This window comes from Aplidium turbinatum, chromosome 13 (genome assembly GCF_918807975.1).
Source record: "Aplidium turbinatum chromosome 13, kaAplTurb1.1, whole genome shotgun sequence".
In the NCBI taxonomy this organism is placed as follows: Eukaryota; Metazoa; Chordata; class Ascidiacea; order Aplousobranchia; family Polyclinidae; genus Aplidium; species Aplidium turbinatum.
Window position 1 is genome coordinate 13,112,763 of NC_137484.1, and position 23,909 is coordinate 13,136,671.

General features: G+C 38.0%; 1 protein-coding gene across 3 annotated transcripts; it reads left to right on the top strand.

Annotated features, from left to right (window-relative positions):
* The first annotated feature begins 830 nt into the window (after positions 1 to 830).
* On the top strand, positions 831 to 23,709 carry LOC145781877 (transportin-1-like). 3 transcript variants are annotated; one of them, XM_082593558.1, is made up of 26 exons: positions 831 to 950; positions 6,117 to 6,192; positions 6,846 to 6,943; positions 7,565 to 7,723; positions 8,210 to 8,343; positions 8,633 to 8,714; positions 9,501 to 9,623; positions 9,858 to 9,976; positions 10,283 to 10,343; positions 10,770 to 10,874; positions 12,478 to 12,588; positions 13,075 to 13,147; positions 15,913 to 16,065; positions 16,417 to 16,528; positions 16,647 to 16,772; positions 17,043 to 17,173; positions 17,547 to 17,674; positions 18,137 to 18,244; positions 18,661 to 18,819; positions 19,175 to 19,361; positions 19,596 to 19,691; positions 19,762 to 19,837; positions 19,917 to 20,016; positions 20,207 to 20,281; positions 20,956 to 21,104; positions 21,589 to 23,709. In XM_082593558.1, the coding sequence occupies exons 1-25, from the start codon at positions 852 to 854 to the stop codon at positions 21,061 to 21,063; spliced, it is 2,799 nt and encodes a 932-aa protein (XP_082449684.1). In that variant the 5' UTR covers positions 831 to 851; the 3' UTR covers positions 21,064 to 21,104; positions 21,589 to 23,709. The 3 variants fall into 3 exon arrangements, with proteins under 3 accessions (XP_082449684.1, XP_082449685.1, XP_082449686.1); XM_082593559.1 differs by having other exon boundaries at positions 21,638 to 21,654; XM_082593560.1 differs by lacking the exon at positions 12,478 to 12,588.
* Positions 23,710 to 23,909: the final 200 nt, after the last annotated feature.

Below are 23,909 nucleotides of genomic sequence, written 5' to 3' on the forward strand. Positions count from 1 at the left end.
TTGCGGGCAAGAGCAACGCAGGCTGTTTTTCGCTTTCGGCATTCTGTAAGTCTGTTTAAATGATCTAAATCTCTTTCGCGAAGTACTTTATCTTTGAAACACCACTTGTAATAGCCTTTTTTGTTGCCCCTCAACCATAAATTTATGGGGGGCGCCGGCCCCCCCGGAAGTCGGCGCATATGCTAATGGCTAATTATCTCACTCAGCAGTGACTACATTCCTGCCGTTTGTGTCCACGCGTCTGTGCGAGGCAACGTTATTAAAGTTGACCACAAATGCAAGAAAGTACCGTTCCAGACGAAGCAAGATTGAAACCGCCTTGAAACCAGCAGTAACAAACATTGAGCAACGGCTGGATTTGCTTTGCAGCAGAAAGCAGTCGCACTCATCACACTGAATAAGTGTGTTTTCGGTTTTGTTTTGTTTCCAATAGGCTACGTGTAAAGTAGCAGGTTTCAAGTATAGGTAGCTTGATGCTACTTTAGTTTCGTTTAAATTAAGCCTTTTAATAAATATCACAAATGTATATTTCGCACTGTTTATCATGTCAACTGTAAAGGGTCGCGGAAAATTTTAGGAGATTAAAAGGGGTCGCGAGCAGAAAAGTTTGGGAAGCCCTGAGCTACACAAACATGATTAGCCCTACAAAATATTATATAGGTTTAGGATTGTTGACACAATATTATCAAGCCATTTAAACAATGTTTAACTTAAGTGGTCTTTGAGTTATTGTTAATAATATGGTAAATATAGACTACTACTATGGTATGTTAATTTAACCATATTGTATATACTCATCATTTTTCTTACCAAGTATTTTTATAGTATATTCTGAATTTAAGTACGGTATTATGGCATGGGAACCAGTTTCTACAGGATTGGAACAAATTATCCAATTGCTTAAAGAATCACAATCACCAGATACAGAAACTCAAAGACAAGTTCAACAGGTGTCTCAACTTTGCATGTGTGTAGTTTTAATCCATTTTCAAAACAAGTCTTTGTGTTCAACTTTACATTGTTTTTTTTTAGTTGTGATATTATTAATTTGGCAGTGGCTATTTGACCGGCACCGGCCTTTTAATCCAAAACACTATTTCACCGGCTTGACATTAGGGTGCGGTGAAAAATTAAAATTTTAGAATTTCAACAAAAAGTATGTCTTAAATGGTGGCCCTACACCTAAAAACATGTATGATGGTGTTTTGGAGTTGTTGCACCCCTAACTGTCCGTGCAACCTTGGAAAGCTGTATGCGGGGGCCCCAAAATCATAAAAAATAGCATAACTCATGATCCATGTGTCGTAGAAAGTTAGTTTTTGGCTCTATGGAATCAGAAACACCATGTTTCTATTTGTTCCAAGAGAACTTTTAACTCTAAGAGCAATAGAATTTAAGTTACGCGTAAAAATCGAATTTCAGTGCCCAAGAGAACGAGGAAAGTTCAGAAATCAGAGTAAACGAAGAGAACTTTTTTCAGCTGGTTGATGCAATTTATTTTGATGGCAGAAAGGATTTAACTCTAACCTTGGTAAAAGAACAAACCGGAAAAACTTCAATGTCTACAAAACTGGAAGAACACTACGTTGTTGTGGGTGAGCCAGAGGAAGTTTATTTGACACACTTTACAACAAGCAATAGTAAAGGATAAACACTTGCTGAAAATTTGTATAATGTCTTGTCAGGAACTGATCTGGAGCATAAACTGAAAATTACTGGTTCTGATGGAACTGCTGTGAACACTGGCAATATCAATGGCTGTATTGTAAACCTGGAGAGACACCTTCAACGCCCATTGCAGTGGGTAATTTGTTTACTTCATTGCAATGAACTGCCATTACGACATGTTTTCTCCTTACTAGATGGTTGCACAAAAAGTCCTGACAGCTTTTCAGGTGCAATTGGAAAAGAAATTGGCGGTTCAGTTTTCGAATGGCCTATTGCAGAGTTTCAGCCACTTCCATATTTCACTTTCCCGACTTTACCAAATGACGTTACTGATGATCTAAGTTCAGACCAATTCTACGCTTACAGAATTTGTTGGTGCATCATTTTAGGAGAAGTGGATGAAGATTTGAGATTTATGAAAGTAGGACCTATCGTGCACTCTCGGTGGTTAATTTTTGGATGTAGAATTCTTCGAAGATATGTTTCAACTTCAACACCATCCAAGAACCTTAGAGTTTTGGCTGAATTTTGTTTGAAAGTATATTTTTCTTCTTGGTTGGACATCAAACTGAACAACAAGATTTCTGATGGCAGCAAGAATATCTTCAGAATGTTGCAGCGTGTTATCAAATTTTCAAATCAGCAAGTAAAAGATGAGGCCTTGAAAACTCTTCAAAGAAATGCTTATTTTGGCCACCACAAAAACATCTTGCTTGCAATGTTGTGTGACGAGGATGATGATATTCGAAGATTGGGTGTAAATAAAATACGAGCATTACAAAATGGCTCTACATTGGGAAAAGTTTCTGAATGGCATCGAGAAGAAGAAGATGTGATTGTTGAAGATGTTGATAATTCCAAACAAGCAATTCGAAAATTTGTTTTACCAAAACTTAATGTCAAGGCAAAGTCATATCATGAACTTACTGATTTGGCACTCGAAAGCATCACAGAGCCACCTGCTGTCAAGGACTTAAGTGATGCTGATTTAAACGTGCTGTTTGACAGCCCTTTGAGTTTAAAGCATCCCTGTTACAATCAAAGAGTAGAGAGACATGTCAAGCTTGTTACTGAAGCTGCTGGAGCAGTAGCTGGTTTTGAAAAACGAGATGACATGATACGCCAGCGAATCAAATCAAGAAAACTTATGAAAAAGTTTCATACTAAGCATCAATTTACTGTCGACAAACTCTCTTAGAAAAAAATTTGACAACACATCGTATTGTGTGTCCTGATGCACTGCTTCATCATCATCATCCATCGTCGGTTTGTTCCCCACTAGTGGGGGTGGCCGATTGTTTCCGCGCAGCAATTGTTTTAATCCCTTTTCTCCATTTCACCCTGTCCCTTGCATCTTCCTCCTTCAGTCCGACTTTTTTAAATTCATCCTTCACTTGTTGTTTCCACGTTCTTCTTGGACGACCGCGTTTCCTCTTCCCATCCACCTTTAGATCTAGTGCCTTTCTAAGAAAACTTCCCTCCTCCCTCCTTATCACATGTCCATACCATCTTACTCCATTTGCCTTGCCAGTTGGTCTATGGTCTCTCTCATCTCTAGCATATCCAACAATTCTTCAGACCTTTTTTCCCTTCTCGTTTTCACCCCACACATTGCTCTCACCATTGACCTTTTCCGTTCTTCTCAGGATTGCCAGTTCACTCTATCTCAATATCCATGTCTCGCTACCATATAGCATTGCAGGCCGCACACAGTTCCGATATACTTTCCTTTCATCCTTAGTGAAAATTTTCTGCCATACAACATTTCCCCACATTCCCTGAACTTTGCCCAGCCCAATCTTGCCCTTGTTGTCACCGCTGCGTCGCATCCACCACTTCCATTTATCCGATCACCCAGATAACAGAAGTCTGTCACTGTTTCGATGCCATGGCAGAACTGCTTATGATTGTGTAATGTATTGCTTATGATTAATGTCCCACACGTTGATTAGTCAAATGACATTTAAAGAGCTTAGCTTAAGTACTGGTAATTAGCCCAAACTACAGAGTTTCTTGTCCCAAAGTATTTGAGCGCATCATACACAAATTTGCATCATTGTTTTGTACAGTATACTATAAGCCAATGCTCCATTATCGAAATTTGAAGTGTAAGCTCAACAGTCAAGCACTGACACATATGACAAAAATGAAAATTTTTCTTATTTAAATTTAGTCATTGGTTTGTCCAAACTTGTTGGCAATTTTGTGATATTTTTGCCCACAATATGTCTCAAATTTAGATATTTGAGCATAACTTAAATTTTATTGCTCTTAGAGCTAAAAGTTCTCTTGGAACAAATAGAAACATGGTGTTTCTGATTCCACAGAGCCAAAAATTAACTTTCTACGACACATGGATCATGAGTTATGCTATTTTTTATGATTTTGGGGCCCCCGCATACAGCTTTCCAAAGTTGCACGGACAGTTAGGGGAGCAACAACTCCAAAACACCATCAGACATGTTTTTAGGTGTAGGGCCACCATTTAAGACATACTTTTTGTTGAAATTCAAAAATTTTAATTTTTCACCGCACCCTACTTGACATATTTGTTTCTTTCACCTTCTCTTTCAAAGCAAAAGACGAGAAAACAAATAAAAAAAGTGCGTATGAATGATATATATAACTTCTAAATTCAACAGTTCAACTAAGAATGTGAGTTCGATGCTACCCGGAAGCGCTTTTTTTAAACTAAATTCTAACCTGAATAGGCTACTCAATCGTTAATCTACTGCATTTTTATGGTGAATTTTTAATTTCAGTTGCCCAATTTTTTATGTCTTTTCAAATAAGACTACCGGTAATAAAGTTAGAGTTTTTTGCAATTTGAGAATTTCTCTGATTAAGTTTTCGTTCGTCATAAGAGAACGTTACATTTTTACTCTTAACAAATTAGTTTGGTGGATTTAAAAAGTTACAATACTTCTTTAAAAATAATGGTTTCATCAATGTTCAGTTTACTTTCAGGCAGTGTTTTTTAGCAGGTAATTTAGTTTAAAATAAAGCGCTTCCAGGTAGTATCAAACTCATATCCTTGGGAGCATCAGCCGGACAAATATCGCAGGCACCACTAATTCAGTTGAAAGAAATTGTTGAATTTAGAACTATATATATGCACTTTTTTTACAAAAAAATATGTCATACCGGTGAAGTAGTGTTTTAGATTAAAAGACTGGTGCCGGTCAAATAGCCACTGCCTATTAATTTAAGTCGATGTAGTCCAAACCCTAACTTGCTAACTGTTTATGAAACCATTTCACATCGTCTTAACCGGGATGATAACAGCATGAACACTCGAACAGCTTCCTTGGCTACAAAAAAGTCCGATTTAATGCCAAACATTACCTGCTTTTATGACCTAGGCCAGCTTTGTTTGGACCAGGAGTTTTCAACCTTTTTGCAAGGCAACCCACTCAGAGCAATTATCGTAGCCTCTCCACCCCCCCCCCCCCCCATAAATATATTGAACAAAAGCATATTCAACTTGTTGCTTTAACCCAATTTGATCTACGGACATCTAGTTTTGTCTCGTTCACTATTCTAATGCAAACTTCTAAAACTAAAAATGTCTTTTCAGGATGTTATTGTGACTTTTTTGTATTTTCTCCAATTATTATTTCTATTTGCTATTAAGCTTGACTACATTATAGAAGAGAAATTAATCAGAAGAGGCTCTATTTTAGACGTTTGAATTTATAGCAATCTTTAATATGTATATTGCAATCAGCTTCAATGAGATGGTTAAATCTACATTCTTTTAAACAAGCTTGTCAATGCATGGAAGATGCCAGTGTTGCTGAAAGAACTTTGAAACGAAATAGCCTACACACTGACTTTTTTCAACACCATTACAAACGATATCAATCAATAAATAGCCTAGTTTATGTATCAAAAAACAAAACACGAGTGACATAAGATAATAATTCATGCAATGTTTGAGTTTTGTTAATGATAGGCAGAAAACAAAACAATTATATGGTCCACAAGTTGGTTGCCGCCCTGGAGAGAATAATTGAATTATGAAACTATTCAATAATAAGTTCATATTTCAACGATTCTGACAAATCCATATTTGACATAGGGTTCCAAATACGGTCTCCTTGCTTTTTCGCCATAGAGTTACTGGTTAACTTTAGTTTGCACCAAGCAACATACAAGAACTAGATGAAAAGCATTGAATGCTTGTCTATTGTTAAAATCTTTGCAACATCTCAAAGCTTAAGCCTTAAACAATAGAATTACTTCAGGTCGAGGAGGCATCAATTGCAAAAAAACACAGTTATTAATCTTTACTGGCAAAAAAAAGAGAAAACAATACACTGGATTTTCAGGCGTCTTGCAACCCACCGAAAAACGGCTCTCGATTCCCATGCCCCAGGTTGAAAATCCCTGCTTTAGACAAATAGATAGTCTATATTCTATAAATTGAAAATTACATTTTGTTTCAGAAATTGGAAGCTCTGAATGGCTACCCAGATTTCAACAACTACTTAATATATGTCCTAACAAAACTGACCAGCGAAGGTTAGTATAAGGTACCCTTAATAGATTGATGACTGTTTATGTTGGTATGAAATTTGCTGTTTTAAAATTAAATATTTTATTGTTTGTCATTGATTGACAAATTGTGATATAATTGCGATATTACATCTTAAATACGAGGATATTTTGTTAATTATTATGGTATTTAACTGTAAAACTTTCAATCAGAAACCTTTATAATGACAGGTTTTGTGACATATCAACATATATTTTATGTTTCCCTGTGTAGTCAAGTTATATACAACAGTAGCCTATACAGTATATATGGTACGATACTTTAAAAGTTTTATCACCTAAAATTTTGCAAACTTTGATTGTTTGATTGACATATGGTCTGTGTCAGTGATTACTATAGCCTCAATAGCGTTGCCAGATAAGGAATTTTTCCCTAATTTGAGAAAAGTTTGAAGCTGTTAAAAACTAAAACTTGTATTTTGGAAATTTTTTTTAGTCCTTCCTGGGCAAAGGTCAAAACCCTAACCTTATTCCTAACTCTAACCCTTACCTTAACTTTTCCTAACTCTGGCAACACCTGATTGTAACCATGGCAACAAGTGGGTAAAAATAGCCACTTGCAACTTTATTTTGGTAATGACAGATGGTTCTCAGTTAATGCATACTCCATTCTATTGCAGATGAACCAACCAGATCTCTTGCTGGGCTTATTTTGAAGAATAATGTTAGAGTTCACTTTACGAGTTTTCCTGCCAATGTTGCAGAATTCATCAAACAGGTAAACTATGAGTTTTGTGTGTACTTACACGGTTTATTACACGCAAAACCATGTTTTTTGCATCCACATGTTATTCACACATGAAATTGTTATTATTTTTTTGACTGAGGTGCTTGTCTTGCACAATTAAATTTGTCTTATTTTTTTTTTAATAATGCTTGAAAACTGCCTCTCTTTATTAATTTTCTCTATTTTGAAAATTGAATGAGGCTGTTCACCAGGCATTAAATTAAATAATATGAGATGTTCTACTGGTGCAAAGTAAGCTAAACTATCACAAGATGTATACAGTGACAATCTGCTTTTATTCCAACGTTTTGTCAATCAGACACAACTGACTTCTTCACGGGGCTAGACCAGGTAGTGACTACCTGTCTAGCATGGCAAAACACAGGACATATTGCTGAAAACAACTAAACATGCAAAATGAAAACTCAACTTCTGGTCAAAAACTTACCGCGCGCAAAGTTTGGAGTAAGTTCGAAAAAAAGGGGAGACTTAATAGTTAACGATCAACAAGAAACTTAAATAACAACAAGATAGGAGAGTGAACGACATGAGTCATCTCTATTTTGTTCTTTCTTTTATTGTTTTCTTAATTTGAATTTTATATTTTTTTAGGAGTGCTTGAAAGCTGTTGGAGACCCTTCTGCACTCATCCGTGCAACTGTTGGTATCTTGATCACAACGATTGCTGCTAAAGGTGAACTTGTCAATTGGCAAGATTTGCTGCCGGCTCTCTGCCAATTGCTCGACTCCGAGGATTACAACACATGCGAGGTTCAAGACAGTCTTTGCCAACTTCTTATTGCATGATTTCAATTGTTTATGTTTAGTTAATATATTTGACCAATATTGCTGTGAACTTTCCATGGTTTATAATTACAGTAGATACTGACTTACTGTTGATTTATAATTTCATTCTGACCAACTTTTACTGGAGTTACATTAGATACAATTTATAATGTTATGCCTGTGTTTTCCTGTACAGTTTAAGGAGGAATTGTAACCAAAGTGGGTTATATCGTTTTTTTTTCTTTTTACATCTACACCTAAGGACTTTAGCCTTTCTAATTGAAGCTTGTTTCTCCTAGTTTTTGGTGGGTTGACAACCCAAATCAGGCGGTTCTCGGTATGGTTTTCAAGCTAGCACATAACTGAGAAGGCTAGGGAGTCGAAAGTTGCTACAGCGACCCTTAAAGGGATGAGCAAGCTGAAAAGATGAATCTTGTGAATAAACAATATAATTGTTTGGTTATTTTCTAGGGAGCATTTGGTGCCTTGCAAAAAGTTTGCGAGGACTGCGGTGAAGAACTGGACTCGCCACAACTGCAGCAATCTCTTCATGTCATGATTCCAAAGTTTATGCAATTTTTCAAGCACTCTAGTCCTAAAATAAGGTTTGTTGGCAGCGTGGAAATACTTTTAAAAAGTTAAACGAGATTGTTCATGTTATGAGAATAAAAACTAAATATCAACTAGTTATTTTTTATTTAGTATTGTTTAGAGTAGAGTAGATTGTCGTTGGGACAGGTACATAAATTTCAATTCTGAATTTTGTTTCTGCATTGAATTGAAACTCTGAATTCAGTATGATAACGTATTCACCAGAAGAACGCAAGCCACTTTATTTATAATGTATTTTGTTGCTCAAAAACTGTCGCTGTTAAAGACATAATATTATTATAGGTCGCATGCAATTTCTTGTGTGAATCAATTCATCATCAGCAAAGCAGATGCTGTGATGAGCAACATTGATGACTTTATTCAGGTGCGTTTTTGCCGTTATGTTTAGCATACATATTTTTACACAAAATTGTCCATAGTCCTTTTCCAATTTGTGTATAACTTATATTTTTAGCGTGGAATGAGCATTTAGCACCTGATTTCTGCACTAACAACTATTCTTAGTAACAAAAATATATACCGGACGCGTGTTTGTAATCTGCAGGCGCTGCGGTAGATGGAGTGTTTTGACCGGTAGACACTTTAAAGATACGACAATTTTCCATATAAACCAGCTGACTGCAGTCCTGGTGACCCTTCTAGCACTTAGACGGAGAATTGATTCTCGCTTTAAACCTTGTTTAGTAATTAAAAAAGAAAAAAATAATGGCAGCGGTGGGAATCGAACCCACGTCATCAAAATTATTACCTCCCTAACTCTATGAGATCAAACCATTATGCCAGTCTACTCTTACAGAACCGCTCGTTTAATTTACTTGATATCAGAAAGTTTCGAGAAATACGCTCGCAATATCACGTGGTTGCTGCAGTGACGTGCAGATTGTAAATACGCATACCAGACACTTCCAACAGAAATGATTAATTCACAAGCGTAGATGCAAACGACCAGTTTTACCGTCTGTATGCAAAATACACTTATGAAATAAACATGCTGCTAAAAGAGAAACTCAATCTATTAAATGATGATTGAACTTTACGGAACAAGCCGTTTGTGTGCTCTATTTTGGCAATAGTGCCTCTAACTTCATTGCATGATCCGACGAAACTTATTGTAAAACGTTTGTGATTTTTTTAACAAGTGTGACTTCAGGGATTATTTTCACTTGCAAATGACGAAAACATGGAAGTGAGGAAGAACGTGTGCCGGGCTCTGGTGATGTTGCAAGAAGTCCGCATGGATAAACTGCGCCCTCACATGGCCAACATCATTGAGGTAGGAACTGCAGTTTAAAAAACGAAACAAATTCTACGGGAAAGCAAAAACCTGCACTATCGTCTCACCATTACATTATTCACATTTTTATTAAAGTTCTAAAATTGTTATTCATGCTCCTGTTGCATGAAGTATATTGCATTAAAATATCTTTGTTGATCTTCGAGTGTGGTTTCTCAGCCCCCCTTTCGTCGGGTCTTCTCTTTAATCGTGAATTGATCGCTTAATTTCCAGTACATGCTTCTGCGTACGCAAGATGAAGATGAAACCGTCGCGTTGGAAGCCTGTGAGTTTTGGCTCACACTGGCAGAACAATCTGATTGTGCCGAAGTCCTGCCCCCGTTTTTGCCGAGGTAATGGTTTCGGATAGATTTACTGCACATGAAGTCTCGTTACCAACTTCTTATGCACAGTAACCATTGGGCTAGTTCGAGATTTTTAAAGATAACTTTTGTTACAAAAAAAAACGTTACTAAAACGTTAAAAAGAAGGTGACAAAAATTTGTAATCAATGTTTCTCAGCAATCGAGTGTAGCAAGAATTGATAGCAATAGACATATTTGCAATTCTCCTTCTGTTAAAGTCTGATTGAACATCGACTGTCTAGCTAGCAGATTTTGCCACTGACCCATAATTTACAATCAAGTTTGTGTGCTTAGGTTGGTGCCTATCTTGATCAATGGGATGAAGTACTCTGAGATTGATGTCATATTGCTCAAGGTATGAATTTTTGTTTTCCATTTAATAACTCTTTTACTTACCGTCTTCTTGCAAAAGGATTTATTTCCTTTTGGTGATTGTAAAGTTATTTCTGTCGTGACGTACAGTGGTGACGTACACAGTTTGAAGAGGGCGAGAAGAAGTTGGTCAATTGCTTAAAGTTCTGCCCACAGACTCTCTTCAGTAACTTGTATACAGAAGAGAATAAATGATCATTGAAGTACTTTATTCTGGCCACAAGCTACTGAAGAGAGCAAAAAGTCCTTCTAGCAATGAATCACTTTCTCGTTTATGGTTTTTTCTTGTAGAATCGCTTGTTAAAAAAAAAACATTTTTCATGATTTAGATGTCTAGCATCCACCTCCTTTGAATAAAAATGCCTGGTTTTCTCAAGGACGTTAAAGAAAACCTAAATTTTCATCACAGGGCGATGTGGAGGAAGATGAAATGATCCCGGACAAAGAGGAAGACATTAAACCTCGCTTTCATAAATCGAAGGTCCACAGTATGCACAACGAATCTCATGGACAGGTGCTGTGGTTAGGGTTAAATTTGCGTTGTATACTGATTAAAACCGCATGAATGTTTGAAAACATGAAATTAAAGCAGCCATCTCCAGTAGTTGTGCTGCATATAAAATCGGTCGTTATTTCAACAACAATATCTGATTATATCTATGTACAGCCATAGGCGTCGAAATAGGGTGGGCAGCGCCCACCCTGCCGTGGAACGAGTGTGGGCAAAATATGTTTCGCCCACTCTGTTTTCATGACACTTATGAAGTGTTCGTTACAATTATTTCCGTCTTTGTTAAACGTTGAATTATATCCAACCAACTGCACCGCAACTTCTTGTTTTACGCTATGTCTCTCGCTAGGTATCCGACAGAACAAAGCAATTCCGCTGCGTTGAAAAAAGGCTGTATTCACTGCATTGTTGTTGGTAGAGCAACTGCCACATTCACACGCTGGCAATTCCTGTTAAGAGAAAGCCACGTTTGATCTTTTCTCCGAATGTTCTCACTTTCGTTACGTCACAATCAAACTTCAGTTCAGGGTCAGCGTAAGGGAATATGAATATGACATCATAATAAACATGGTAATAAAATAACCGATAGTATATAAACTAAAGACGTATATACTGAAACAATCGCTTTTTACAAATCTTTTCTCACAAAGTTGTTGCTGGGTATAAATTGGGGCACCGCGAGATGTTGTCATTTCATTATTGAAAAGTTAAACATGAAGCAAAGTCAAACATATATTCGCGCATTCTTAAAACCAGCTTCTAAAAGGCGTCGGGATGATAACGCTGAAGAAGCCACGTCCAGCACGAATGAACGTAGAGATGACATTGATGAAGAAAGCAGTGCTTCAAGGATGGACAGTGGTGAGGACAATGTCTCAGGCAATGCACCGGTAGTTGTAGAAGACAGCATGAGCCATGGATCTCTACCTGCTCCATTTGACGTTAGCATGCTGCCGGATCAGCTTCCGGCTCGGGAAGGTCGTGTGTTGCAAAGGAAGCTTTTTTTCCGAATTCTAGTGGATTCTTCTGATGACAACCCTGATGGTAGCCTACTCGTTACTGTAGCTGCTGTTTGTGGGCCTCGGAAAACAATCGGTTATCTGCCGCAGACCAACGGAAGTTATACAGCAGCAATATCCGCAGTCAGCAGACACCTGTCCGAACATTTTGCGGCAAATCCGAAAGCGCCACTTTAAAGATAACAGGTCACGAGTCACGCGCTTTTTAGGTCGCAAAGAAAAACATAAAAAAAAGTTTGTTTAGTTTAGCAGCGCTCATAAGATCGCAAGGCGCAAGAAAGAAACATCAAACCTATTAAAGCTTAATTGCTGCGGTGACGCTATACGCAGTCTTTGTGAGAAAGACTAACCATTGCGAATTTGCGAACATACAGATTCAATGAAATCTGTTTGAAAACTCTCGCCCACCCAGAATTTCTCTCTTCTAAGCAAAAATCGACGCCTATGTGTACAGCAATACCATACTCATAATTTTTATATTTGAGATATTTTTGCTATACCCAGTATTTAAACCTCATATAGTTGTTTAAAAAGTCAATATATCAAGGCATTTTAGCAGAAGATATAATAAGCTAGTTACTTGGCAGATGTCAGGTATAAGACGAATTGGTTTCGATCGATGTTGTGGTGATGAGGACAGTTCTTTGATAGGCAACCCGTGCAAGATGAAGGAGCGTGGAGACTTGTTAGGAGCAGGAGTAAGTCTTGGGAAAGCTTCTTTAGATTTTTTATGTTTGTAAAGGGTCACGATGGACATTAATGTGTCTAAGCATATAGGAAGCGAGATGAACATGCAAAGATTAACCAGCGTTTGCAGTGCAGTGAGATTTACCAGGTAGTTAAGAGTTAGGCAGCAGCGGCTTATGACCTTTTTTGTTCACAATAGTTACAATTAAGACAAAGTTGAAACTTCGTCTTTGCTGAAAATTTATTGATAAAATCTCGTTTATTTCTAAGATGTTACACACATCACACTATAAGGTTTAGTCCAAAAGAATATGCTCTTATACTTCTGTGGTGAAGGCTGTTTGTACCAAAATGTTCGAGTAATATCTAAATAGATATTCTATCCAGTGCTATTCTAAATCTCCAATAAACCCAATCACAACCGAATTTTTAGCGTTAGTGCTACTGAAGTTGCAGAGCTGAGAAAGTCAGGCATTGATTGAAATATTGCGCTGCAGGATGGGATTCATGATGAAGACGACGATGACAGTGGGCAGGATGACGAGGACGGACTCTCGGATTGGAATTTACGTGCGTTGTTTTAAATATTTTTATTATAGATGTGTGGCCAGTGCTGCAGACTTAGTTGTTTTGGCCACTAGACAACTTAAGCTTGTTTGTCCCATTTACGAAAGTTGGGTTAGAGTTATTTCTATTTAGATACTTCTTTAATATAGCAAAAAAAATGCTTAAAAAGCCGAGTCGCTGAACCTCTTAACTCATTTTCAAGTCTAGAAAAACAATGCTAGTCCGTCCAATATTATACACTCTATATGTCTTCACATTAGTTGTAGCGCCATTCCCAAACTCTAATGTTAGTGTTGGGGTCGTTTTCAAACTTTGGTCCACAAATTATGTCTATCATCATCATCCACTTGTCCCTTTAATAGATGGGAGGTTGCGTTTGTCCCCGCTAACAGGGGTCCGCCAGTGTATACAGCCATAGGCGCCGACTTTTATTTTTGCACGGGGTGGCGGATAGCACAATATGGCAACCTAAAAACTTTCAAACTGCATGTTTTTGTTTGATTTTTACTAAGCGTGTTTCGTAGATGGCAATTGCCTTTTCACACCTGATTTGTAGCTCGATAATTTACAAAGCAACTTTAAAACAAAGCACAGGAGGTACGTCGTGAATTTTATTGTTACGTTGCTGCTCTGACACTTAACATTTGGCAAAAGTATTTTTGCGAACAGCAGCTCTGTCAATCCAACTGTTAATCAACTGGTCAAGTTGTAACCTTGCAGTTTCTGCTTGATAAACATTTAAAATTAGGACGTGGTTCAATCGCTGTTGCGTCATGGTAGATCGCAAGTAGGTTTTTATGCGCCTGAGTGCACTAAACGATCGCTCCGCCTCGCAGGTGGTGGAAGGCAACGATAAGTATATTTTAACACTGCAGACCACGTTGGAAGCATTAATGAAATTGTTTCATTGCTTGCAAATAGATCAAGCAGTTGCGACATAGTTGCAAATCGGACAGAATGCTCTATCTTTGCATCTATCGTATTCTAGCCACGGGAATTCGCTCTCCCACGATTTTTGAAAGCTTCTCCCTTCAACAGCGATTATCCTGCTCGTGCTCGGTTCTTCCACCTCCCTGATCGTGCTAACGCCTTTTGGCAGTGGCACACTATCGTTCAGGCGTTTGGTCACTTTCATGCTGGCTGAAATCCTGACTAGACGCAACAAAAATGACCTGCAATTTTGAACGCTTTTTCGGTGGCATCTTTAAGCTGAATAAAACTGGAATGTCGGCGAAAACTTTTACTGGACGACTTTTCGTAATTTTTTCTATGATGTAACAAGCAACTCCTATGTCAGACCAATAAATTCCCGCCTCAGACTTTTACAGGACGACTTTTCGTGATTTTTTCTATGATGTAACATTCTTGCTACAAATCGGCTGCCGAGAAACAGCAACTCCTATGTTAGACCAATAAATTCCCGCCTCACAGTTTGTCATGCATTGACACGCAATATTACTGCATGAAGTAGATAACAAAGTAGAAATTAAAGCATGAAGTAGAAGTAGATAACAGTACACTCCAATTAAAATCGGAAAATAATTCAAAATGCAAAATCTTGAGTAATTGAAAAAGGTTGCTTTTATTATTGGGAATTGGGGTGTAGCTTTCCTCGAATAGAATCATGTAAACGTGTAAATTTGCAGAACATTAAAACTGCTACTTTACTAAGTGCACTTTTTAAATAAAACTCAAAAAGTTTCAAAAATTGCATTTTTTTAATGAAATTTGAAAATAGATATTCATTTATATATTTAGGGGGTGGAGCTATCAATCATCGAGATAATTTTATTTCCAAGTATTTTATAGCTGGCATAATTTATAGCGATATCATGAGCAGTTTAAAAAAATTCAAAAAAGATTTTTGAGGGAGGCAATGGAAAGATCGTATTTTGTTGATTAATAAATCCCATTGTAAACCTAACAAATGTAACAATGACTTATGACAAGTAACAAATAAAACGATTGCAACAACAAGGAAAAAACTCGTAGCCACGTGCTGTGTAATCTTCACGTAGCTTGCTTGATGTTACGCGAGTATCATGCTTGTGACAAAAACAATCATTTTCTTCGTAATACTGTATTGGTTCACCTCTTGCTTTACGTTGACTTGAAGCGAACACCAATGATCAAAAAAAGATTTAAACGTCCGTTCAAATTACATTTATTTGCAGCAAGTAATGTAACCTAAACGGGGTGGCTGCCACCCCGTCACAGCGGTTACGGGGTGGCGTGGCCACCCCGTAACCCCGTAAGTCGGCGCCAGTGTATACAGCCCCTTCCCCATGCTGTCCGGTTGGCGAAATTTTTTTCCCACGAGATTTCTGTCTCATTTACATATTTTGGTAAAAGTTTGTATTAAAACCGTGTGAATGCAACATTTTCTCGTTGGCACGGTTGGTTCAGTGGTATCATCCTTTGCCTAGTGATCGTGAGAACGAGGGTTCGACGCCCGTCGAAGTCAAACTTTTTTTTTTCTTTAAATTAATTTTTGCGGTGCACAAAAGCTTTTCAAAAAAAGTAGGGTTAGGGAAAGCTTATATTTTATTATCATTGCAGAATTTCATTGGTAAATAGTTATTTCGCAATCTGAATCAACCAATCTCTCAAAACACTTTCGGAAAATCTTACTTTTAGAGTGACTAGAATCAATGAGACAGAAATCTCGTGGGAAAAAAAATTTCGCGTCCGGTTGTTGGGGTTAATTTTATTCAGATTCATTGTAACACTAATAACTTCTTTCACCAATTTCTATCTTCATCACTTAGGAAAATGTTCCGCCGCCGGCCTGGACATCCTCGCCAACGTTTTCCACAACGATCTTTTGCCATTTGTTCTTGAAAAGCTCAACGACTTGCTCTTCAATCAGGAGTGGGTCTTGAGAGAGTCGGGAATCTTAGTCCTTGGCGCCATAGCTGAAGGTAATTGTTGATGCTCATTGCAATGTCTGATAATCAAAATATAAACTCTGTAACTGAACTGGCGTTGAATCGGTAGCAGTAAAAATTCAAATTTGCATTTTTTACAACAAATGTTTACCAGGAAAAAAAAAGGAAGCCTTCACCATCCAATTGTTAGGAATTAAATAGACGAAAACTTTTAGTTTTATTTCAAGACAACCACTTTTAAGCCAAGTTGAAACGGGAGTGCCTATTATTACATTTTGGAAACTTTTTCAGATTTTATCTTAACCTGAAGCCTTCAAACACCAATTTGCTGCAAAATACAATAATTTTTGTGTTTACTCATTGTATCTGTTGTTTCATAACCAGGGTGCATGACTGGAATGCTCCCTCATCTGCCAAAGTTGGTACCTTTCCTTACCGAAACCCTCAACGATAAGAAAGCTCTCGTCCGCTCCATAACTTGCTGGACATTATCCAGGTTAATGTTATGTGATATAAACCACCACAGTTTGTGTTTTCATTTCAACGGTATTGTTAGTGTTGTGAACCGCTTTGCGCTGATGAGTTCTTTTCTTATTATGATATCTTGTGTTCAGATATGCTCACTGGATAGTGACGCAGTCGCAACAACAGGGTCACGACTTATACCTCAAGCCACTGATGAACGAATTGTTGAAAAGAATCCTCGATTCCAACAAGCGAGTGCAGGAGGCCGCCTGCAGGTTTTGAAGCGATTTGGTTTCGCGTTTTAAAAATATATACTTATCCTCTAGGTGGCGTGCTTATTCTATCAGGATGAAGTATTGTTGATTTTTTTTAAATGCGAGCAACAAGAAGCTAACTTTTCGAATGCTATGCACTGCACTAAGTTGTGGTAAAAACTCCATTTTTGCATTGAACAAACTGGCAAGTTATTGAACTAAGGACAGTAGAATAGTCCCTACTTCTACCATCCCTATATTCAACTTGTAAAGCCCTTTTTTTATACGCAGCGCATTTGCGACCTTAGAAGAAGAAGCATGTACGGAGTTGGTGCCATACCTTCACATCATCTTGCAGACTCTGGTCTATGCTTTCAACAAGTACCAGCATAAGAATCTCCTTATTCTCTACGACGCCATAGGTGCGCTAGGTTGCTACATCCGGAAGGATGCTCCTTATTTAGCTCGCTTGTAGTTTTACCAAATACGATAACACTTGCTCCATTATTTGTAGATTAATTATAACAGTATTATTTATTGTTATCTTATTCATAATATTTAAGGTGCGTAATGTTAATAATAATTAATTAATAACATTTTTTGTTTTACAAAACCTTGCAGTTTCATGAGCTTTATTCTTGATTTTGACGAGACTTAACTCCAAAGCAACGATATTTATAAATTTATTTCTCATTGGATGGTGCACAATACGTGTTCGGCGTGATTTATAAAAAAAACTTTCAACAATTTGATGGATTTGGAAGCATAACACTGATTTTCTTCTCTTTTTTGCAGGCACGTTGGCAGACTCGGTTGGAAACCATCTGAACAAACCTGAATGTATTCAAATGCTGATGCCGCCTCTAATTGAGAAGTGGAATCATTTGAGAGATGAGGACAAGGATTTATTTCCACTGCTCGAAGTAACTCATCAACTTCTGCTTATAACTTTCCGAAGCATTGCTTTGAGTTTGTCGTCCTCGTACACGTCATACACGGCGCGGTCCTTGATGGACCAGATACCGAGCTCGTAAATTTTTATCAGAGTTCGCGGTGTCGTGTGGTGTCACAAACTGTTCTTGGTTGTCTTGTTTGAACGTTCCTCACAGAAGCGACTACTTGGGCAAAAATCTTCATATTCTTTCCTTGTAGTGTGTCTTAAAATTTTAAATTGTCTTTGAATTATGTTTTCGCGAGCCCCGCGTCTTGCTGCACGCGTTTCAAAACTTCTGCATTAGTAGAATGGTCTGTGTATACAGTGGTTCATATTAGTGGCTTGTAATTGCAAGAAATACAATCGACTGGTAGTTCACAAGCTTTAGTACCTTGGATGCATCTTTTTAAAACGTTATTGTAATGGATTTTGTACTTGTTTGCGTTTTCAGTGCTTGTCTTCTGTGGCCACCGCGTTGCAATCCGGGTTCCTGCCCTACTGTGAACCAGTTTTCCATCGATGTGTCAACCTTGTTCAAAACACCCTTGCTCAAAATGCGGTAGGTAACGTTGAAGCTATGTATATATTATGATCGCGTACTAGACCCAATGTGGTCCTTCTTGTTGCACTTCACCCGCCTAGTTCAGCTCTTAGTTTTTTGAATTTTATCTAAATGCATTTTGAGATGGATTTTGAGAGTGATACGAGACATTGTGTTCTGTGAGTTGCTACGTGTTTGTGAGTGGAATCCACTTAATAAATAGTGGGTTCAATAAGCGATGGATGCCACAATGCGAACAATCCGTCCCAAAGCAAATTGGTTTTAATATGTATTTTTATCTGTCGATTTAGCGGAATCTGCCGTATTTTTCATGACATTAGGCAAAAGATGCAATTTTGATGTGAACAATAAATTGCAAGAGAACAGAATATCTTCAGCTTATTTGTGCATCTTTTCTTTGTTGGTATTTGCAGAATTTCTTACAAAATCAGGAGCAGTTTGATCGACCGGACAAAGACTTCATGATTGTGGCGCTCGACTTACTCAGCGGGTTGGCTGAGGGACTTGGCTCCAGTATCGAAGAACTTATACAAAATAGCAAAATTCTTGGTCTTATGTTTCAGTGCATGCAGGTGGGTGTGTTTCACTATTTTGTTGCCATCCTGAAGTTACCCAGAGTAGCTAGTCAATTTAAATCTAACTGCAAAGTCAACTTCTTCAATGATTTAGGTAGTCAAAGTGTAAATATATTTTGGCTATACAGTAGTCCCCCGCCCATCTTGGCATCAGACGATTGTGGGATTAATAAACGTGTAGGCCTAACAAGCGGGGACGATTCTCTGTCACTTCTATGTATTTAGTAATTCCAGACCGGACCAAATTGGGCTTAATAAGCGGGGACTTCTGTATTAATCCGGTAAGTTTAATTCCTTCATTTGTTTGATCTAAAATTTACATCCTTACCACTCTTTCGATTTCCCAACATAGGACGAAATGGCCGAGGTCCGTCAAAGCTCGTTTGCTCTTCTCGGCGACTTAACGAAAGCTTGCTTCCCGCACGTGAAGGCTCACATCGCCGAGTTCATGCCGACCTTGGCACAAAACCTCAACCCCGAGCTAATATCGGTCTGCAACAACGCAACGTGGGCTATAGGGGAGATTTCTATCAAATTAGGTGAGTTTTTCTTTCAAAATCTTATCGGACATGTTGAAACTAAGGTATTCACTTCTTTTGCATTGGTAGTATGGTAGATGCTGCAAATTGAACCAGAAATTCATCTTAAATTTTTGCTTGATGTTTCTAAGTCACATCATCCGCATTACCGGCATCAACGCTTAACACAATTAGCTCTTAACAACAGCAATGGAAATTAACATCTCACACTTTTAACGGAAATTCCATTGGTAGGTTCAGAGATGCGGCCTTTCGTTCCGATGGTCATTGAATATCTAGTTGCGATTATAAACCGACATGGGACTCCAAAAACTTTGCTGGAAAATACAGGTCAGTTTTCTTATGTTCCGCAGAGCCGTCTCGATAAAATCTCCTTATCATTGAATTATTTTCTTTTCAGCTATCACGATTGGTCGGCTCGGCTACGTCTGCCCGAACGAAGTTGCTCCACTGATGCAGCAGTTCACCAGACCTTGGTAAGTTCCAAGTTCACCATTGTGACGGTTTTATAACGTTATATCAATGTTCTGTAACGTTTGTTCAACCACCACTCAGGTGTACTTCGCTTCGCAACATCCGGGATAATGACGAAAAGGATTCAGCGTTTCGAGGGATTTGTGCGATGATTGGAGTCAACCCTGGTGGGATCGTGCACGTATGTGTTCGTATCCCAGAGAGCAAATCAGTCGTTTTTTACATTAATTCAACGTCCGTAGACGTTTAATCGATGTAAAAACGACTAATTTGCTCTCTGGGGCAATTTAAACAGATTTTTGTTTTAAGCATGATCGACTTTTTTCCGCCGACAATCACCTTTTTACTTTTTGCCTAATTTTCTTTTTTAGGATTTCATATTCTTTTGTGACGCCGTCGCATCGTGGGTTCATCCGCAACCAGATTTGAAAGAAATGTTTCATAAGGTAAGCTCACTGCGCAGCCCCTAGAAAATGAACGATTGTGACAGGCAATGCGAAGTCGAAGTTTGAAAGCTGATGTTTCCATATTTATTTTGATGCGATTTCTAAACATTGTAGAGACAGAGTTTCAGTTATTTTCACGAATTGTAGTTTCCTGCTTTATATCTTGTTAAGTAGGGGCCGTATGCATTTCTCTCTAGAGTCTAGAGCAATTTACTGTTGAGAGAAATTAAGGGCTATAGTCGAACGGGCGCCACAGCGCAATCGACGGCACGCCTTCAAGTTTCTTGCCAAAGACACAGCCACATGCTCTTGAGCGGTGTCGAACCAGCGACCTATCGAACAAGGGCTCTCAGCTATGTAGCCGATAATAGTTAACGTCATGTTGGCTGTTTGTGTACTGCTGTACCTTGCAGTAGTGAAGGAGAGGCCGGTTTGTATAACATCTGGAAGTTGCGCAATCCAACTCCGAGGCTGGTTCAACGTTTTGCATCGGCTTACAATAAGCATGTGCTCCATCCTGCCGTGGCAGGGAGCTTGCATGTAGTTTGGCTACCTTCGTGAGAAGCTTTTTTCCTAAACCTTCGACCTGACCCGTTGACGATGACTGTGGTCACTTGTAGAGATTTTAACCGCAACGTCCGCTAATGAAAATGTGACAACACTGATCTATTTAGATCTTGCATGGATTCAAGGATCAAGTCGGGGAAGAAACTTGGACCCAATTTTCTGAACAATTTCCTCAACCACTGAAGGAGCGACTCAGTGCGAACTATGGGGTGTAGGACGCTTTGACCATTCTTAGGGGTTGTATAAGTCTTATAGGGTAAGTAATTTTGCAGCCAGTAAAAGTTGTAATTCTATGCATCGTTTTGACGTTGAAATTACGTTAAAATGACAGTCTGAATCAGTTGTGATTACCAACCATTGCTATAATTCTATGGAAAAATGTGGATAACATATGTTGCCCTCAGATGCCAAAATCATCGCCATATGTGGATACGTCGAGAAAAGCAACAAAATACATAGTATCATACGATATCGTAAATCTTGTGTAGAAAACTATTGAAGACAACAGGGTCTTCCAAACCGTGTTAAAATTGTTAACTGAAACACTTTGAAGCTTCCACATAGTTTTTCGGAAATTTCCTTACCCTCTGCTTCCGAAACGACAGCTAATTACGTGCTTATATTCACCAGGGATATCACCTTTTTACAGTTTGCTGCACGCAAAGCGCTTCTGAATGTCAAACTAAAAACTAGTAACAAGAATATGTTGCGTGACCTTTAGGCCAAAATTTGTCTTACAGCCAAAGTTGAATTCTGCTCGTGTGTAAGTGTCGTGTGTTACCCATTTAGCACACAAGAAGACAGGACGCTCGACACATGCTAGGGAGGTACCGACCTGGGGGATCAAGAAGGGGTGGGAATATTGCTCACAAGTTTTATGACTGTAATTGTCTGGGATCATGTCTGTTGGTTTGCTTATTGTATTTTATATTAATCTGTACAAACCTCTCGTGAAACGTTATCGGAGGTTACTTTAGTGGTACAGTTGATAACAATTTATTCTTTTCGCCATTCAATTTTGTGGTTTTTGTATTGTGCTTGAAGTGGTGACAATATTGTGCAGAATCTCATGCAAGCTTTGCCAGTTGAAACCGATTGTTTTTGAGAACTATAAATTGACTGAGCAATTACCAGGATTAACTCAAACTGTGTTTAAACGTCCTTAACCTTACGCAAGTGGGTTATGCGAATGCTTTCTCTACTAAATTTAGCTTAAAAGCAAAGAAATTTTAACAAATACTCTACCATTATATCTCAAAAATATTTTTTGTGTAAACTGGAGACGACCCGTTTGAGTTATTATGGTCAAGACATACAACGCTGTATATTATGGTTTTCAAACACAACGCCGCTAGACGATTGCATTGTGTTTCCATTTTTTGTGTTAATGTGAAACTTCATATTCTGTCATGTGTTGTTTGAACCTTTTTTCACAATGGTTGGATGCTGGATACTGCCGGTAACGGAGCGCATCAGTTTTTCTTCGTTGAGATTCTCCGCAGCCATCACCTTGAGTAACGGCTTGTTTTTAACGGCAGGAAAATTAAATCTCTGGAAACATATCACCCAATATAAGATTTGCCACTAAAATCTAGTGCTCTGTTACTCTAAACTGCCATAAATTGCGTTTGTCATAATGTAGCATGTAACTATATTTCTCCATCGACTGTATGACACATCTAAATTTACTCGTGTCATGACAGTTTTGTAGTGTAAGTTCTGTCCACGTGTATTCACTTCAGTTTTGTGTCTGCTGACGATCAAAGTCAATTCCTCAGGACTCAGATTGTAATAATTAGGTTAATGCTTGCAAGTAAACTGCCGTACTAACTATGGTCTCGACTCGTTTCAAATGCTTCTGCCACTTTCATGGATGCGCAAACTTTTGTAAACAAGTAATATCAGACAAATCATAAACCTTTGTTACCGGTATTGCAATCATACAACTTCCAATCACTGCACTATCTTAACATGCGGTGTTCGTTTCATAAACAGTATTAGAACATTCCAAAGCCAATCATATTGTTTTGTCTTTTGTAACAAGTCCCTGTCTGGTACTTTAGATATGCGTTTGAATGACAACATTAGCGTAGAACACAAAAAACTGCCTGTTACCAGCTATTGAGAAGGAGCGATCTTCCTGGCGTCAACACTACCTGACTGAAACACGTGTTACCAGCTACGTAATGTAATTTTTTTTAAATCGTTGACAGCGTGTTTTTAGTAACAAATATTAGATTGCCAAATTTCTGTATGCTTTTGGTCATGAGTTTGTGATCCTTTTTTATTATGCAAAAACCTATTCGCCTTCTTGAACTGAACTTTTTAAGGCAATTTTTTTTATAGCCATTTCTGCGAATATTTTCCAACTCACTGTGATGCTGAAACATCCAACTTCATTACTGTATCAACATCCTTGTATTAAAAAAAGGACATCACAGTTAAATTTTCTTAGTGAATGTGTAGACGGTAGGGCATAGGCCGCTGAAAAGGTTTATCGTGATCGAACTTGGGTCAAGAAGACAAACCATTTGCTTGTGCAGTTTTTCTCTCGAAGCGAAATTTTTCCTATTTTTTTTTAATGCTGTATAGAAATGTTTGCACGAACTAGTAATGAATAATAATGATGCTTGAACCTATTGTTCTCTTGTTAAGGAGCTTTGACAACAGCGATTGTAAATATTAATCATTGTGTTTCCCTGGTTTTGTTTTATACGAATCCGCTGCTTAACATGTGAAAAACATATTTGAGAGATGATACAAAAAGTTGGTTGATGCGCAAAGTATCAAAATGTTTTTAAAACGGCTCGAATGCATTGTGTATTGTCGGGTGATACAATAAAGTGACGTTTTGACGAAGATTTGCTGACTGAAGTGAGCTGAACTGAACAACAGGTTTTTCGAACTACCATGCTTCTATTCCCCAATCACAATCAATAATAATGCAAGATCTTCAAACCACCTTCTTTGTTAATCGTTTAGAAATGGTGTCTTTGTGAGTACAGTTTTGAACATCAAGACAGAAAAGTTTACACTACATTAATAAATAAAACCAAAATAT